Source organism: Octodon degus, unplaced genomic scaffold (assembly GCF_000260255.1).
Source record: "Octodon degus isolate 3935 unplaced genomic scaffold, OctDeg1.0 scaffold00017, whole genome shotgun sequence".
NCBI lineage: Eukaryota > Metazoa > Chordata > Mammalia > Rodentia > Octodontidae > Octodon > Octodon degus.
The window spans coordinates 18,140,748-18,157,726 of NW_004524593.1; the positions used below are offsets into that span (position 1 = coordinate 18,140,748).

At 44.8% G+C, this 16,979-nt stretch overlaps 1 protein-coding gene across 9 annotated transcripts in view; it reads right to left on the reverse strand.

Moving 5' to 3' along the window:
* Esrrg (estrogen related receptor gamma) overlaps nucleotides 1-16,979 on the reverse strand; it is a 606,512-nt gene that overhangs the window by 59,945 nt on the left and 529,588 nt on the right. For 8 of the 9 annotated variants that reach the window (XM_023710237.1, XM_023710239.1, XM_023710236.1 and 5 more), the window contains 2 exons: nucleotides 6,979-7,089; nucleotides 3,324-3,485 (listed from right to left, as the gene is read on the reverse strand). In XM_023710237.1, the coding sequence (XP_023566005.1) occupies nucleotides 3,324-3,485; nucleotides 6,979-7,089 (273 nt within the window). Of the gene's footprint in view, nucleotides 1-3,323; nucleotides 3,486-6,978; nucleotides 7,090-7,294; nucleotides 7,411-16,979 lie in introns of those variants that run through there. The other variant, XM_023710243.1, reaches the window with a different exon arrangement.

Consider the following 16,979-nt stretch of genomic DNA (forward strand, 5'->3'; position numbering starts at 1 on the left):
AACAACAACAACAACAACAACAACAACAACAACAACATCTTTACAGAAACGAAGAGTTTTGAAGTTAAGCCTAAAACGGAAATTTTCGAATCTGGCTGGGGTTTTTAATTCTGGCTCTGACCCCATATAAACATGGGCTCCTGTATCAACGACACAATTTTGTTTCAGCGGTGTGGAAATGTGGCTCTGTTTGTTCATTCTTGCCTTCCCTTGTTGGTCCCACTCTGCTCAGCTCTGTGCTGCTCCCCTCCTATCTGGAACCCAGCGCAAGCCAGCTTGCTTGGAGATGAGAGCATCCTATCTTTCTCCTGTACACTATGTTGCAGGCATACTGGTGTTTACAGAATTAAAAGGAGTCAGCCAGGGCTACCGCAGAGTGTCCAGTGCACACCTGTAATCCCAGCTCTCACGAGGCTGAGGCAGGAGGAAGCTACCCTGGATTACACGGAGTTCAAGCCCAACCTGAAGAAAGTAGTGAGGCCCTGTCACCAAAAGCCAAAAACCAAAGTGAAACAAAAGTAAAAGGGATTTCAGTTCCTTCTTGTTTCCCTAATCTCCTTCTGAAAGGCCAAGCTATTCCTCGCAACCTCTGACAATACCCTCCGGGTCTGAGGAAAACCAGAGCCGTGAATCATACTGCACAGTGACCTGCTCTGGCATTTGCCTGGGATAGAGAATCGCTCACGTCAGTCCCTGCGAATCCTAAGCCTCGGCTTAAGACTGAGCACATAATCACAGAGTAATTGTTTCCACCACTGGAAGCAGAGTGTTACTCAGAGCTATTTAAAGTTTCCATCTCTGCACAAGTCACGGGGCCGGTGCAGTGCCAGTCCTGCGAGAAAGAGCTCGTTGGCGAACTGACGCTTCTACTGGAAGCACAACCAGGCCTGCACGCCTTATCACTGACTTTTCCTTCCCAGTGGCATGGGAAGAGCTGCTGACTTCTATTGGTCTTTATTATGGCACGTGTGGGTGATATCAAAATACTGGCTTAACAGATCTCCTAATTCAGGGACTCCAGGAGAGCGGGGGAAATAATAGAAAGCCTGGACACTCTGCGGTAGCCCTGGACACTGCTGTGCTTGTTAAGGATGACAACACTGTCATCATCGCTATTTTGAAGCAGTGCTTTGAAATGCAGTCAACTGGGAGATTAAAAGGGCCTGATTCTATTCCCAGAAGCTATGCTGAAGACATGTTGTAGAGACCCTGGATGCCTCTGTGGGCTGCTGCAAGCGCTCGCGACCTCCTCCTGCCTCCGATCCATCTTCATGTTAAGGAGAACAAGGCCTGAGCTCTGGGTTGCAACAACGGCTTTTAGCCACTGGGATGTAGTAGGGAGCAGGCTGTGGGATTTGCCGGCCTTGGGGACAGATGGCAAAGTCTGGGGACATGAATGAGGTGAGGCTGCTACCAGCATCTCGTGGCAGAGGCTAGCATACCCAGGACAGTCCCTCACCACAAGGAATCAGTTAGTTCCCCCAAACCAGTGATGGCCCAGATGAGAAGCCCTGGGTTAGAATAATATTTCAAAAATGCAGGGCTGACAAGATAGCACAGAGGAATAAGCGCCTGCTTAGGCAAGTGCAGGGAGCAGGATTTGATCTCTAGCGCCACATGCTGCACTGGCCCCGCCCCCAGGTGCGCTGAGCCAGCCACGGAGACTGGGCGTGGTGGCGCTTGCCTGTAATCCCAGCCCTGGGGAGGATAAAACAGGAGGGTCATTATGAGTCTGAGCTGTGTAGTGTGACCTTGCACCAAATACATAAAAAAAATTCAAAAATGCATATACATACATCTATGTATATATGTAATGTTGTATACAAACATATATATGTCACAGCAGCAGACTACATTACTGTAATGAGGTATCCCATTAGCTAAAAACGTCTACGGCTACGCCAACAAGCATCATTTTGCTTGGTCCTGCTCTAACTCTTCCGTGCCACGTTCCTTCCAAGCAAGGCTTCTTGCCTGCTCCAGCAAGTTCAGCTCTCAAATGTCTCGGCACCCTGTAATAGTTTTCTTCGGCCTCTCTGTCCCCTTCACACAGATGGGGTGGCAGCCGCATGCAGCATCAACTTCCCCACACGGCGAAAGCACCCCCTTCCTGTTAGCTGGAGTAACCTTTGTGAAGGTATTTTCTAAAGAACACACTCAAGCTCACCTATTTAACTAGTTTTGACTTAATTTGGGATTCTTTATTAGCAGCCAGTGTAGGACAAAGTAGCTGGTATAATCCAGAGTGATGTTTAAATTAGTTCACAATTTGCTTGGCCTCCTCTAGAAGTGCAACGAACAAAGCCATTCAGAAATGTCAGCTGTGTTCCCAACCACTGTAACAAATCGTCGCCGAACGCCGCACACCTAATGACTTCAAATTAGCTTCCCTGCGATATAGCCTGACAGTTCGTTACGACTGTTAGCAACTCTAACAACATCGCTGGCGTATCATGACCAATAAATTGGTTTCAGTGTGGGCTGAGAAAGGGACTTCCATCAATTTGATTAAAGAAATTACTCTAGCATTCAAAGCATAAAGACAAACTAGTTTAAGGAGACAGAAGTTAACTGTACCAGAAAAATATTGCTCAGCATTCAAACATTTGATGGTGAGCTACTCAGAGTCCCAACAGATAAAAAATAATTCAAAGAGAATCCTGGAATTATTTCTCTTACCTTTTTTTCTTTTTCTTTTTCTTTTTTTTTGGGGGGGGGAGAAGGGGGTACTCAGCATTGAGCCCAGGATCGTGCACTTGCCAGGTAGGCACTTAGGTCACTGAGCTACCTCTCCAGCCCCTGAACAACTGCTATTTCCTTTCACTATTTTTTTCTTTTTTTCTCTGAAATTCTTAAAACTTATGAACAGGTACATGTGCACTGATGTTTTAGAATAGGTCCAAAGAACAAAGTGAACACAAATTGTAAATAACCATAAATTACCATGAGAACATTCATATCCATTTGATCCTTATTTTCCTAATTTGTGTATAAAGTCATGGTAAATATCTAACTGTAAACCAAAGAGAGATGGATGGATAGAAGAAAAGATCAATATAAATAGCCACCATAAAACAACAACATGGATGGCTCCTAAAAGTGACAGTGGTACATTAGATGACTCTCACAGTTCATGGGGTATAAACATATCAAGGTTTATGATCCTATTCACATCCGCAAAGCTCTGAGTTGTGTGATTCCAAAAAAATGTGAAGGTTAAAAAAAGGTTCCATGAGGAGATTCTGCATTTTCCCAGGCTGACACCCATAGCCCGGAGAACTCCCTATGACCGCCCGCCTCTTCTTGCTTTTCAGAAACTGTACCTGGAATATGCTTTGCCCATCCTATGATGACCACCAGCTCCCGGTCGGCCAAGTCACACAGTGTGGTAAGCGCTTTGATGTCACTGTCAGGGACGGTGGGGTCAGGCATGGCATAGATCTTCTCCGGTTCAGCCACCAACAAATGGGAGACAATCTTGTTATCTGCAGGATAAGACCAGAGAACTACGACATCACTAGGAGAGTATTGTCCCTCTCTGAGCAGCCACACAGAGGTTTGCGTTTCCCATAGCACTCAACAGACCCGCGTGGCCCCTCGCGTCATGTACATGAGTTTACCCTCGAGGAGAAAAGCTCCCAGCAAGAAGCCAGCCACTGTAGCTACACTGGAATTGCTCGTCTTCTTATTTGCTTTACCTGTTTTTGCTGGGATGAACCATCTATCCGGTACCAAACATTTTTACAGCAAACATGTGAGACATGAGATGCTTCCTGGATTTGCTCTCTGATTCTTAAGTGGGATTTGGGGAAACAGATTAAACAGCATACAACAGCTTTAAGATGAAAATCCATGACAAACCAGTGAAATATATGCTAGGATATGGAAGCCAGAGAACCACTGATACCCACAGTCATACTAGGCATAAAAGCCATTAATTGTCTTAATTCCTTTAAAGAAAAGCAAAGGTCAGAGCCCTTCTGCCTGGATGAATTACTGATGATATAATTCTATTTCCATGGGATGCATTAAATGGGAATTTCTTTCCTTCTCTCCCTTCCCATGGGCCCAGCCAGCCTTCCAAATATAGCTAATATCAGTTTCCATAAAAACACTCCTACTTAAATGGCACAGTATTTTCTGTCCCGAGCACCCAATTCCTTTATCCTCTATTTTCATCTGTTGTCCTTAGCTCATTCTCTGCTTCAGATTTATCTGTCTGAAATTGGTGATAGATGTTTTAGAAATCCTTCATAAAATATAAACACTAGAGACAAATGGGCAGCATCCCTTGGCTGTGCTTTACCGCTCAGGGGCATGAGAGAGTGGATTGCTGTAAAGCTTAGGGAGAGGAACGGCTTTTTTCCATGGTCTGATTTTGGTATCTAGCTTCACATTTTCTATTTTCTTGCAAACACAGAGATCCAAATGGGTAAGAACAAACCCACATATTCAAGTGTTCTATGTGCAGTTATTCTAGAAAACCAGGGCACTAAGCAAACTCTCTACCAACAAAACAGTACTCACCATGTCACCAATTCGCCTTTACTCTCCTGTGATGACATAAACAGGAGGCCTATGTGTTCTCCAATTAGGACTTTCTCTGCTGTGATACTTTAAAATTCATTAATATGGCCATATGAATTAAATTTATTTCAAATATCTACCAGATAACAGCCACCGGCAGTAATACTCAATGATCATTACACTGAACATCAGATTAGGGAGGAGATATTAGGGAGGAGATCCCAAATATCACAGTTCTTAGCAAAAAAATAATGTACAGGCTCTGCAAAGAATGGTGTTTGCTTCTCACTTATGCTGCAGGCAAAACACCCAGGATTTTTAGTTTTGTTTGGAGAAGTTTCAACCTCCTTGCCACTGACAGGGCACTGAAACCTGGTGGAAAGCACGAGATGCCCAGGGTACAAAGAAAACGCAACAGCAAAGGGCACACAAATGGAGCCATGGGAGATCATGGCTCCGGGCATTTTTCAGCACAGGGTGAAAGGAAGCTGTATAACCCCAGTCAATGGGCCTTGACTTGAGGGCTCAGAGAAATCCGGGTGAAGCTTCAAACTTCCCATCATTCAGAAAATGGAATAGCCAGCAGCCCTGTTTCTAGGTAAATCTTATTTAATGTTTCCCTAATTAGAATCAATAGAACCCAATTTTCATTCTGGGGGCTTTGTAGTACGCCAGCAATCAGTCAGGGTGCAGGAGTCTCCCCAGCCGCCTTTTCAGCAAAGCCCAGGCATCTCCTGACACTTATCTGACAACATCTGAAAATTAAGTTTTATAAATGTTTGTTACAAAAACACACTAATTGGATGGACTAAGGAAAATTAACACAGAGGGCCTTAGATAATGAGTAATGATTTATTAGGAGTCCTCTTTATCTCAGACAAATGGAGCTCACTGAAATTGCTGTAATCTTCTTAAAAGTACTTGACAAGCCACTTCCCAATTCCTCAGGTTTACACAAAAAACAATGAAGGTTCCTTTATCCTGCTGACTTACAAATGGGCCTGGGTGCTGTTTTCTTTCAGCAGAAGGAGTTATCCATGGTGTCAGTCCACATTCCCATAAAATCAACCAGAAAACGGGCAATGTGTATATTATTGTATCAAGGAAAACTAAACCTCTAATGAAATTAAGCATTAGTGTGCATTTCGTTTTATTGTATTATCAGAAAGTTTTTTATTATAATGTGCAAAATCTGCTCAGTGCAGTTCTAGGCTGTATCCGCAGAGCCCCAAACAGTTTAGGCAGGCTGTGGGGTAGATTCCAGATTGGACAATTGAAGGTATAATCAACATAATGATTTTTGGAAAGGCAAAAGGAAAACTATGCCATATGTTCACTTAAGCTTTAATTTTATGTAAAACTGGTTGTTTTTCCTTTGACATAGCTGAAATGTCCTTTTGTTTACAGTTCAGGGGCTGGTTTATTTGTTTAATAGATTCCCATATGCTCCTTGTGAGTAAGGTGCGCAGCAGCGACCCCTCCTGGTCGAGCTGAACGAGAAGTGGACACTGTTCCCGGGAAAGCGGAGGCAACGCGGCCTGTCCCTCTCCTGGAAGGCTGTAAACCACCTTCCTCTAGTGAGCCCGCACGGCCTTGTGTGACAGTGGCAGCCAAGTGTGAGGCAACTGCGCACCACGCTCTTCCCAGGCCGGGTCTGAACATCATGCTTTAGAAACCCTCTTAAACTGCCGCTCCCCAACACTACTGCCATTAACTGATTTTTCAGAAAATGGGATACAGTCACTATCTTGATCTATATTCCAGCTCTTTTTAGTTAATGACAGAAAGAACGGGGTTTGCATTTTAGCAGTGGACCAGTGAGCCTTTCAAGTTGCAACCTGGCATCGAAAAATCACAGGCTCTTTAGAAACAACTCCTAATGCCCAGCAGCGCCTCTGAGACGGAGCAGGCAGCCTATGCTTATTATTCGTGGGGCCCATCCCTGTTTTAATCTATTGCTAGCTAGTGTGTTAACCTTCTATAGCTCCAAATTAATGAGGCCCCTGATGTATTTTCATTGGGAGGTTGAGCAGCCAAACTCATTTAGTTTTAGAAAACTGCAAAAATCACTTTCTTGTGACATCTGAAATGCACAGCGTCAATGAACTAATGCCCACGGTAGGAGCCACTGTACGCACCTCCGCAGAGAGAGATGACCAGTCCACGCAAAAGGCGCGCCCCAGAAGTGACGCGTAAACGTGCTTACGCTTCCACGGGATTGCGAGGTGCAACAAGGGGAGGGAGAAAAAGCGTTATCTTTCAAAGAATAAGAATGACAATTAGTCATAATGTGCTTGCTTTGTACAAACAGTCCTCGGGAGCTGGCCACTGTTCTCCAACAGAGAGACGTCCCCTTGGAGCAGCGGGGGAGAGGGGCACCAGCACCCCGGGGAAAGGCGCCAACGGGGAAGGTTTTCTGTGCTCAGAAGCAGACGCATGTGCTGTACTTACATGGCTTTTTGGCTGGCTGAACCAGCTGAGGGTTCAGGTATGGGCTGTTCTCTGCATCTATTCTGCGCTTGTACTTCTGCCGACCGCCACGTACTCTGTCAAGACGTACCCCTGTGGGCAAAGACAGGCACCAGCTTACTGTTCAGGTAACAATCATTGAGACCAACCAAGTACATATGGCAGAGGGCGCCGGCAGTGCTCCGCAGACACATGGGAACACACAGGGGGCCCCAACACCGGAGGAAGGGGGAGATGTGCCGGCCAAATTATCACAATTGTCACAGGTTGGAATCCACTTCTTCAGCAGATAACAGACCTAAAGACACTGTACACAAAGCGGAAGTCATCATTTATAATCCGCAAAGACCAATTTCCACATTGATTCATGCCCAGAAGGTGCTTTCCTGATCCTAGAGAAATTTCCTAAAGACACTGGTGCTTCATATTCTCTTCCTCAGACACCTCTGAAAGCTCAGAGCGCAGGAGCCAGGGGACCAGGAGGCTAGAGCTCCCACCCCCTGAACCCACACAAAACCCCAGCCGGAGTCACAACAGAGAGCCGGGGAGGAGGTGCAGTACTGGAGACTCAGTCCTATGCGATGTAAAAGTGAGTCGTGATGCGATGTCAGTCAGTATGCCTCCGGATGGCAATGTGGGCTCCAATGTGGCACGCACTTGCACCCCTGTCCTGAGTGGGAAATGCTGAGTAGGTTGGGTTGAGTGGGATACAAGAGAGCCTTCCTCAGAAAAATCCAGAAAGCCAAGGGGTTGGAGGAAGGGTGCTGGTGAATGCGGGGAGCCCCAAGGTAAGCTAGGAAGGAGGAGATTAAAGTATAGAAAAGTTCCATTTATGTGGAGGCAGTGACGGGATTGCTCGTGGCCTACAGCTATAAAGTTTAGAACAAGACCGAATGATCCCTTCCCAAACAAAGGGAACGGGAACAAAGAGAGACTCAGAGTCGCTCTGGGTTGTACCTTAACTGATAGCACAGGATAACTTCAGCTGCTAATAAATTCAACCACGTAATGCATTATACATATTTTGGCATTTTTCAAACTGTTTAGAAAGTAGATTTAGTTTAACAGCATCATCAGTATTATTATTTTACTGGAAGGCCTCTCAGAGCTGTTAATATGCAAATGCACTCCGTAAAGCTCTACAAAGGAGATATATAGCATATGCAATGTTTTCCAAACCAAGGAAATTTCTTTTCTTCAGAATATTTATTAATGTCATATTGGATGAGTGAGTTGTAGGTTACCTGAGTTATAGGAAAGAGTTTGGTGAAGGCCAACACATTTCTATGTAAATATCTGAGGTGAATACATGACTCCAATGTTAAGGATTATTAGGGATTCAAGAGACAAAAAGAAAACACAATTTTTCACACGCCCAGCTACTACTCCTTGAAAATTTGATGACCTGCTGGTGCAACACACGAACAAACGTTAGCTCTGGGCACAGCCTTCGCTGCCAGCAGAACATAAACAAATTGGGAGATGGTTTCAGTAGTAGTTAGGTCGGTCAGAGGAGCAGATGTCAGGAACCAAAGAAGCTAGGGATGCCTTTCTAAATATTCACTGGCAGTGAAAGTGCATATTGTCTGAACGCTGTCACCCATGTGGGCCACAGGAGGGTCACTTTGGAAGAATTTCAAGCCCAGAGTAGAATCCCTTTGTCGCTCTAATTCCTAAATTCTTATTTCTATCAAGTCTACACTTACTAAAGCTTAACACCTTCCACTTCTTTCTCCATTCATTATGCTTTGTCTTTTTCATCCCTTCCTCTGCAAAACTTTTTTTTAAGGTGTTTGCAGTTGACATAAAATGGTCCCATTTCATCTTATCATTTAAGCGGCAGTTACACCTGTTTCATGACATGTTTTAGGAACTCAGAATCCTATTAAAATATAAAAAGCACATGACATTAGTCCTGTCCTCCTGTGCTGTCATCTGATCCCAACACAAGAAGACACTGATCCAGTATTATCAGAGTTTGTTGGAGAAGGCAGGGAGGGCGGATAGAAAGTGAGCGACAGGCCAAGTCTAGGGGCAGGTGCATGCTCCACATCTGTAAAATCATTAGAACAAAGAAAGCTGACTGGATTGGCTCACTGGTAGGGGCTCCTAATGCTACCTTTGGGGCCTGTCAGAGGGTGCTCACCACCAAGAGCGCTGTTTTGCGTATCAGGTAACCCACGATGTGCTCAGTGCTGGCGGACTCCTGACATTGCAGCTGGACCCCAGCAAGGCTGGTGGAAGTGAGGTGAGGACGTCCCAGGCCCAGCGCCTTGGCTGCAGACGACGTACACACACGCAGCGCTCACACTACGGCCCCAAGCTGGTGGTGTCTGCGAGGCAGGCATGGCACTGAGAGTGCCTTACTTCCCCCGAGGCAAACACGCACACTACCTTCTGACAGGACTTCACCATGTGTCATTGGTCAAGTGTTGTCAAATAGTTACAATTACGGTGCATTTCCCTTTCCACTTTGAAGACTGACTTGGAAACATGCTCATACAACCCTCCCCATGTTCCGGCCGAATGTGAGGGTACAGCCTCTCATGTCCCTTCCTCCACGCCTCCCGCAGGCCAGGTGAGCAACCACCTGCCATTGCTCTACTCATTCATCTCATCTTCCTGCTCCTCCACCGGCCCATCCACATTCCGCCCGCACACATCCAGTTTCTGAGTATTCAGAGACTGTTCACATGCACCATGATTTTATGACTTACTTCCTAAAGTTCAAACTCATTCAGACAAAGCATTCTCTTATGACTTGTAACTATTTTTATGAACGTCAAGGAACAATTATTAGGGAAAAGATTAAAAAAGAATAAGATTAATAAGTACATAATAAAAGTCACTAGAGGGAAGATGTTCTTGCTATGTGTAAACAACTAAGGGCAAAAGTTTCTAAAGTCAACATATTTTAAAAGATCACAAAGAGGGGCCGGGGAGACAGCTCAGCAGAATAAGCACTTGCCTGGCAAGTGCAAGGGCCTGAGTTCAATCCCCAGTTCCGCCAAAAAAACAAAAACAAAAACAAAAACAAAAGAACCCCGAAGATATCTATATACTACTTCCTATCAAAAGCAGGAAAACACCAACAATTTCAAATACTTCAAACCAGTTGATCATGGTGCCGAACGCCTGTAATCCCAGCACTCTAGAGGCTGAAGCAGGAAGATCACTGTGAGTTCAAGGTCAGCCTGGGCTACACAGTGAGACACTGTCTCGTGAAAAACAAAACAACACAAAACTTCAAACCAATGAATACTTACTAAATTTTAACATCTGCCTTTCATGCACCTCTTGTGAAATTAATACTACAATAACCATCATAATCTGCTTTAGTTGACTTTATACTTGGTGAAATATGTGACTCCACATTATAACTACATACAATAGCATCTATTTCTCCACTACAGTAAAACTTTCAATTTATTTCATTACGTTGGAGAGAGAGCTATTACCAATCTCCTAAAGCCAAATCACCCTCAAGCAGGTCTCCAACAGGTAGACGTGGCTGCTTTCTCTCCTCTCCCCTCCCCTCTCCTCTCCTCCCCTCTCTTCTCTTCTCTCTCTCTCTCTGATATATTATTGAAAAAGGTTTATTCATGTAAGCCATGCTAATACAAGCACTTATATTTTTAAATAATATTATAATCTGTATATACAAAATAGCATAAATATGGGGCCGGGGAGATGGCTCAATAGAATAAGTGCTTCCCTGGCAAGTGCAAGGGCATGAGTTCAATCCCTGGTTTGCCAAAATAAATAAATAAATAAATAAATAAATAAATAAATAAATAAATAACATAAATATACAGCTACTTTCTCTTAGTTCAATGAGAAGAAAGATTTATACTAATAGTGTTTAGACAAGATATCATGTCTGCATCTTATACTCCAAATAACTACTACGAAGACAACAGTATGCAACGTATTACTGTAACTGTCCTACTACCCTGTTTTGAAACTGTCTCATTGCTTTGTTTCTCAATAAAATTATTAAAATAAAAAGTAGTATTGAACAGGTATCGTTAAGATGTGTCTACATTTGCAATATAATTCTACTTTTAAATTTCTACAGAAAATGAAATTTAAGAAATTGCAGACACTAATACAATTAAAACACTAAGTCAGAAATGAGGTTCTGTTACAGAAAATAAAACATCAGATTAGTAGACTGGGCATGGTGGCATGTGCCTGTAATCCCAGCGATTGGGAGGCTGAAGACAGGAGGGTCACTATGAGTTCCATCTGTCTAGTGAGACCCTGTGGATGCTGTACATAAGAAAATCAGGTTGGTAAAAGCATTTCTCATGATTTTAACTTGATGGAAAGCAAATTCTGTATAACTGAGATAATATACATCTTCCTGTTGGAAAGTTAATTTTACAAAAACGAAAAGAAGATTACAAGGTTCAGAAGTATTTCATCAAAAATAATCCCAAGTCATTTAAATTTACATGCCATAACCCAGAATATACTGCAAGAAAAGTGATCGCTGTGCCATTGTGTGGACCATACACAGCCCATGACTTGTCAGCGGCAGGCATACATGAAGACACCATGTTCAGCAAGAAAAACACATCCCCATGAAAAAGGAGGGTGAGTCAGCAAAACAGGGAAAGTAATATTTTAAATATTTATAACTGCGATTACTGTGTAAATTACTTGGTGGAAAGTCTTCCAGCTTGCACGCAGCAGAGTGGAAGATGGGCAGCTCTACGCTTCTGCACTGCTGTGGTTTGGGGGCAGCGCCTACCGCCAGGACCTTCTGCGGTCTTCTTTTCCTTTCTAGTGCTTCCAACTACAACACTACAGCGCTACGTTCTTAAAAATGATGTGAAATCTGGCAAGGGAAACAAAGCACAATTTACCCATCAGAACGGTTCTGTTCTTTTTCTGACTTTGCATCACTAGCTCCGTAACTTTAAGGAGTCCCTTTTCTCTTGTCCAAATATAAGAGGGCTCCATGCTGTTTTACTGTAATGATGCAATAAAATGGTACCATGAATATTAAGGAAATGAATATTTAAAATAGCTTATAAACTTATAATCCTCATGTCGCTGTTGTGTTGAGTTACTGCCATATGACTTTACTGAAATATATTTTTGCCCATGTGCACCAATCTCAGTTCTGCAGGCAGCCAGATTTCAGATAAGACAGACTGGTAAGGCAACTCAAAGGGTGTTGTCAAGTAATGACCTTAGTGTCTGGCTGGATTGGAGAAGCAGCTGGTAACTCTTTGCTACTCATTCTTAGCACTGATAGCATCAGTTGGGTATGAATTTTAGAAGGGAAACAGAAGCACAAAGCAGAAAGATTGCGAAACAAAATGTTTTCTCAAGCTTAACTCTAAGTTCATAATTATTTATACAGATCCAATTAACCTAGTGCATTTAAGTGGCTCCAGCTAAGCCCTTCAGCAGAAACGAACAGCAGTAATATTTATGATAAGGATGTAAGAAATGTAGATGAGTTATAGACAAAAGACAAAAAAAAAAAAACAATTCGAATATTTCTGCTGATGCCGAGGAGGACTATCAATTCACATCTTTACAAGCGCAAGCAACTTCCACGTGGACTGCATGATAGGCTGCTCCTGGAAGGGTTTACAAATGACATACCGCACCCTCCGGAAGAGAAGCTACAGCGTACAACACTCGACAGGATTTGAAGTTAATTAAGGCAACTGGGCTTCCCAGTGATGCAGAGACTGCCAATATCTTTTTTATAAAAAATAAGAGATTTTAATAGTTGGCCTTACCTACCTAATAGAACGCGTGCTATGGCTGCTTCCTCAAAGCCTGCCTGCGCCCGGTAGGGCCACCAGGGAAACACAAATCTTGCGCGTTGTCAGGCTTTACAGAATTGGGAAAGGAAGAGTAGGACAAAGAGGGAAAACTGCTGCCCGGCCAATAAACGCCAAGGAAGGAAGGCGGTTCATCCCCAGGTCACCTTAGGTCAGCAGATTTTAAGGCCACATTTTATGACCAAATGCAAATTTTTGTCATATTACATAGTCCAAAGTCAAAAGTGTTTTTCACACATTTAATAGCCCAAAGTCAGAGGCTTTTCACAGGCTAATAACACAAAACGTCCTTTGGAGCAGTGCACAAGGAAGCCCTGGCCTACTCTTCTAATTTAAAAGTATTTACCCTGTTTGCAAACAAAAGTTTGCTTTATGAAAGAAGAAAAAAATATAAATAATACAAATTCCTGGATTGCTTAAGAAAGATGCTGATAGTCACATTAAAATAGTGATTTTGAAAAGATCGTTCATGAATACTAAATAAACAGCTGTGTGAGGTGTCAGCAAATAGGGATTGTCTCTAAGGATGGAGCGTGAGAGGTGACGCCACACTTGGGACACGAGAAGAATGAGATCGGGTTGTGAGCTGGGCTCCTTCCTGCCTCCCTCCTCCCTGGAGTCCCAGCTGAAGATGCCCCTGAACTCGCCTGTGAGCCGGGAGGGACCCGGGCAGGAGTGATGCAGCCTAAGCTGAGGAAGGCATTAACCGTCCGAGGCCTGCGCAGGAAGTGGTGTGGGCACTTGAGCAGTGGGCTGTAGTCTTCCTGCAGCTATGCTGGGTCCTCCTTGGGGACCCAGAAGGGCTTGAGCTTATGTGTAGGCTTCTGGGAAGGTAAAAGTGAAATTATTTGTATATTCATAGGAAGGCTCCACGGAGAATCTGACTGTGTCAATTCTCGAGGATCATAGAGAACAATGCAACCAACCAAGCCCTAGGGAGTTTCCCTAACCGCCACTGAGCTTTCTCAAAATAGTAGCCTTGCCGTAGTGGCTTTCCAGGCGGGGCCTTTTTCTTCCCATTTTGGGAGGCTTTCCCTCCTTCAATTGGCCTCCAAAAAGCCTCACAGTACAGTCAATCTCTGTACCGAACATGAGCATTTTGGAATAAGTCAGAACGCCGCTGCCAGCGTTGGGAAGGAGAGCTCGCTGAGTGCGGGGCGTGGGTCATCTGCTCTACACAGATGGACACACTTTACCCTTAGAGTGGTTGCCTTATTGGCCCTTTCTCCAGAGCAGAGAACAGGAAGGAATGGGGGGCAGTGCTTAGAAGGGCACTGGGGAGAATGAACTTCAGGCCACGTCCTGCGTCTCGACTTTTCTACCACTTCCCTGCCAACAGAGCTCGCCTATGTTTCTGCTTATTGGCTTTTGATTCATGGGTTGATTTTGCTTCTATTGGTAGACAGTGCACCATGCTGTCTCCGGGCGTGCAGTCGGTATCTATACACAACACAGGCTCACTCCCTCTCCATCTCTGGCCCTCTGTTCCCTCATCCCTTGATTCCCTTCCTATTTGTGAAAGATCCATCTCCCTATGTCCTGTTACCTAGCTATTCTTTTATTTTGCTCTTTATTTATACTTTGGGTTCCTCATAGAAGAGAAACCATCTAAGCTGGTGTGTCATGTCTGATTTATCTAATGGACTCCACAGTACAGGCTGGTTTTGAACTCTGCGCAGCCCAGGCTGGCTTCAAAACACAGTGACTGCCCCTGCCTCAACCTCCCAAGTACTGAGACTGTAGGCACACACCGCTGCAGCCAGCCAGAGCTTCCTCTGGAAAAGAGCATCTGGTTGACCACCCCCCTCAAGCAGAGGTGGAGGAAAACAAAGGTCTTGGAGGGCCGGACCCTCAGCACCCCATGGTGCACAGGTGAACAGTGGAGAAGGGTGCCCTCCAAGAGGCACCAGTGCATGCTGTTCTTTATGGCGGCCCTGCCAGTGCTGCATCTGTTACTCGGGATGGGGACCTGACCCCTAAAAGCAGTGCACATGCAGGCCTGTGGAGACACCCCAAACGACAAGAAGAGAGGACTCAGGCCCTCCACTTCTCTACTCAGACAAGGATCCGGAGACGTAAGGCTCTAAGCAGCACTTCTTCCTCTCGGTATCACTGGAAATTAGATAAGCACATTTGCCCCATGTGTGCTGCGTGGGAGCCTGGGTGTTGAGGACTCTGGACAGCTAGGGGCACTGCTAGCCAAGTGCCTTGCACTTAATGCTTAAATCCAAGCACCACAATTTGGGAACTGGAGCTTGCATGTGGAACCATTCTAATGCCTGCTCACAGAAAAGACAAAAATCACACAGGAAGAGAAAGTGCTTATTCATTGGGTGGGCTTTTTTAGTTTTTATTTCTTTAATGTATTTGTTACAGGGTCTCACTACACAGCTGGGAATCGTACTGATCTTCCTGTTTTCAGCCTCCCCAGCACTGGGATGACAGTTCCATGGCTGGCTCAGCACACCCACAGACAGGGGCTGGCATGGCTTGTGGTGCTGGGAATTGAGCCCTAGTCCCCACACTGGCCTAAGTAGGCACCTGGTCCACTGAGCTATCTTGCTGGCCCAGGTGGGCCTTATTTTCACCCTTTTTCAGTAAAAATCTAGTCTCCAGCCACTGAAAGAGATAAGAGCCATAATGTAAAGCCCCCTTGCCCCACTGATGAGGCAGCAGCTAGCGAGGGAGCCGCTCTCTCTGGCCTCCCAACAGTGATCTGGACCGCTGAACACAGAGGGCCTGTACAGGGGACCAGAAAGGCTGCTCTCTGCTTCTGACTGAAGCTGCGTGCAAAGCACATGTAGCTGCGTGCAAAGCTGCGTGCATTTGCTGCGTGCAAAGCTGCGTGCAAAGGCTGCTCTCTGCTTCTGACTGAAGCCGCTCTCTCTGGCCTCCCAACAGTGATCTGCCCACAGGATGGGCCCCCACAGCCCTTGCCCACCAGAGGGGTGGCTGCCCTCCCTCCACCACTGGCCGAGCCTGCTCACTGAGGCTACTGCCTGCATTGGAGTTGAAAGGACAAGGAGAGAAACCTGATGTACCCGTCAGGAAATGCTTAGCGTCGCACATGCTGTTTTGGAGCAGAGCTAACGTTGCTGCATCGGAAGCCTAGGGCCCTAATCTATGCCACACACAAGTACAAATTAGGTCATCTGCAACAGGTGACAAGTTTTAATTGAATGTCTTCTGCCTGCAATTCTGACAAAAGGTGAATGGAAATAAATGAGCCCGGCAAGACGGCCCTGAGCTCTACAATACCCAATATCTCATTATTTTTAAACAGCTATCTATAAACTGATGCTGACAAGCCTTGAACCTTTTATTTCTGTTCAAGATGAGGTTGCTGTGAAGAGAAAGAGAAAAGGCAAAAAAAAGAAAAGAAAAGAGGGCACCCAGAACATTACATTAAACGTGCAGCAGCTACCACGATCACCTCCCTGAAGTCACGCAAGGAAGTCTCCTATTCAAAAGGTGTTATTTCTTACTTTGCTTTGTGTCGGGGGAGACAGAGAGACGACAGGCCCACGCTCCTTCGGTCAGCATATGCAAAGCACAGAGGCTGGCTGTAGGAAAGCAACCAGTGTTTCTTTTCCCTCTTTATTTCAGCTGGAAATTTCTCAAACTACTACTGAAAGAGATGTTACTGCGGCTCACGTCTATTTTAACTGCATTTTGTCTCACCGCTGATCCCGAGGACTGGACTCCAAATCCCTCTTGACCATGCTCTCTCTCACGTGGATAGAGCCACGAGTTAGTAGGTAAAGACACAAAACAAGGCTGCGCATCAACATCAGGAAAAGTGATCCCACTAATTCACAATTAAGTGGGACACTGGCAACAATAAGTTTAAACACAATAATAACAGTGATAGCAGCGCATGCAGCCCGGTGGGAACATTCTGGGTGAGCAGAAGCACAAATATTATTTATGCAAAATTCAATGCCCTATAAAAATGAATTAAACATGAAATCAACCAAGCTGGTTTACAAGTTGCTGGATTGAGAACCACAAACACTTTATTTCCTTTGATGGAGAGAAATACAGTAGAATCTAATTAAAAAAAAAAAACTAAAAGAGAGATGGATTTCAAAGAGAATACAGGTTAAAATGAAAATGCAAATGGAGGCAGCAGAGAAAGGTGAGGTGAGTCTGGCCGTCACCTGGATTCAGAATCTG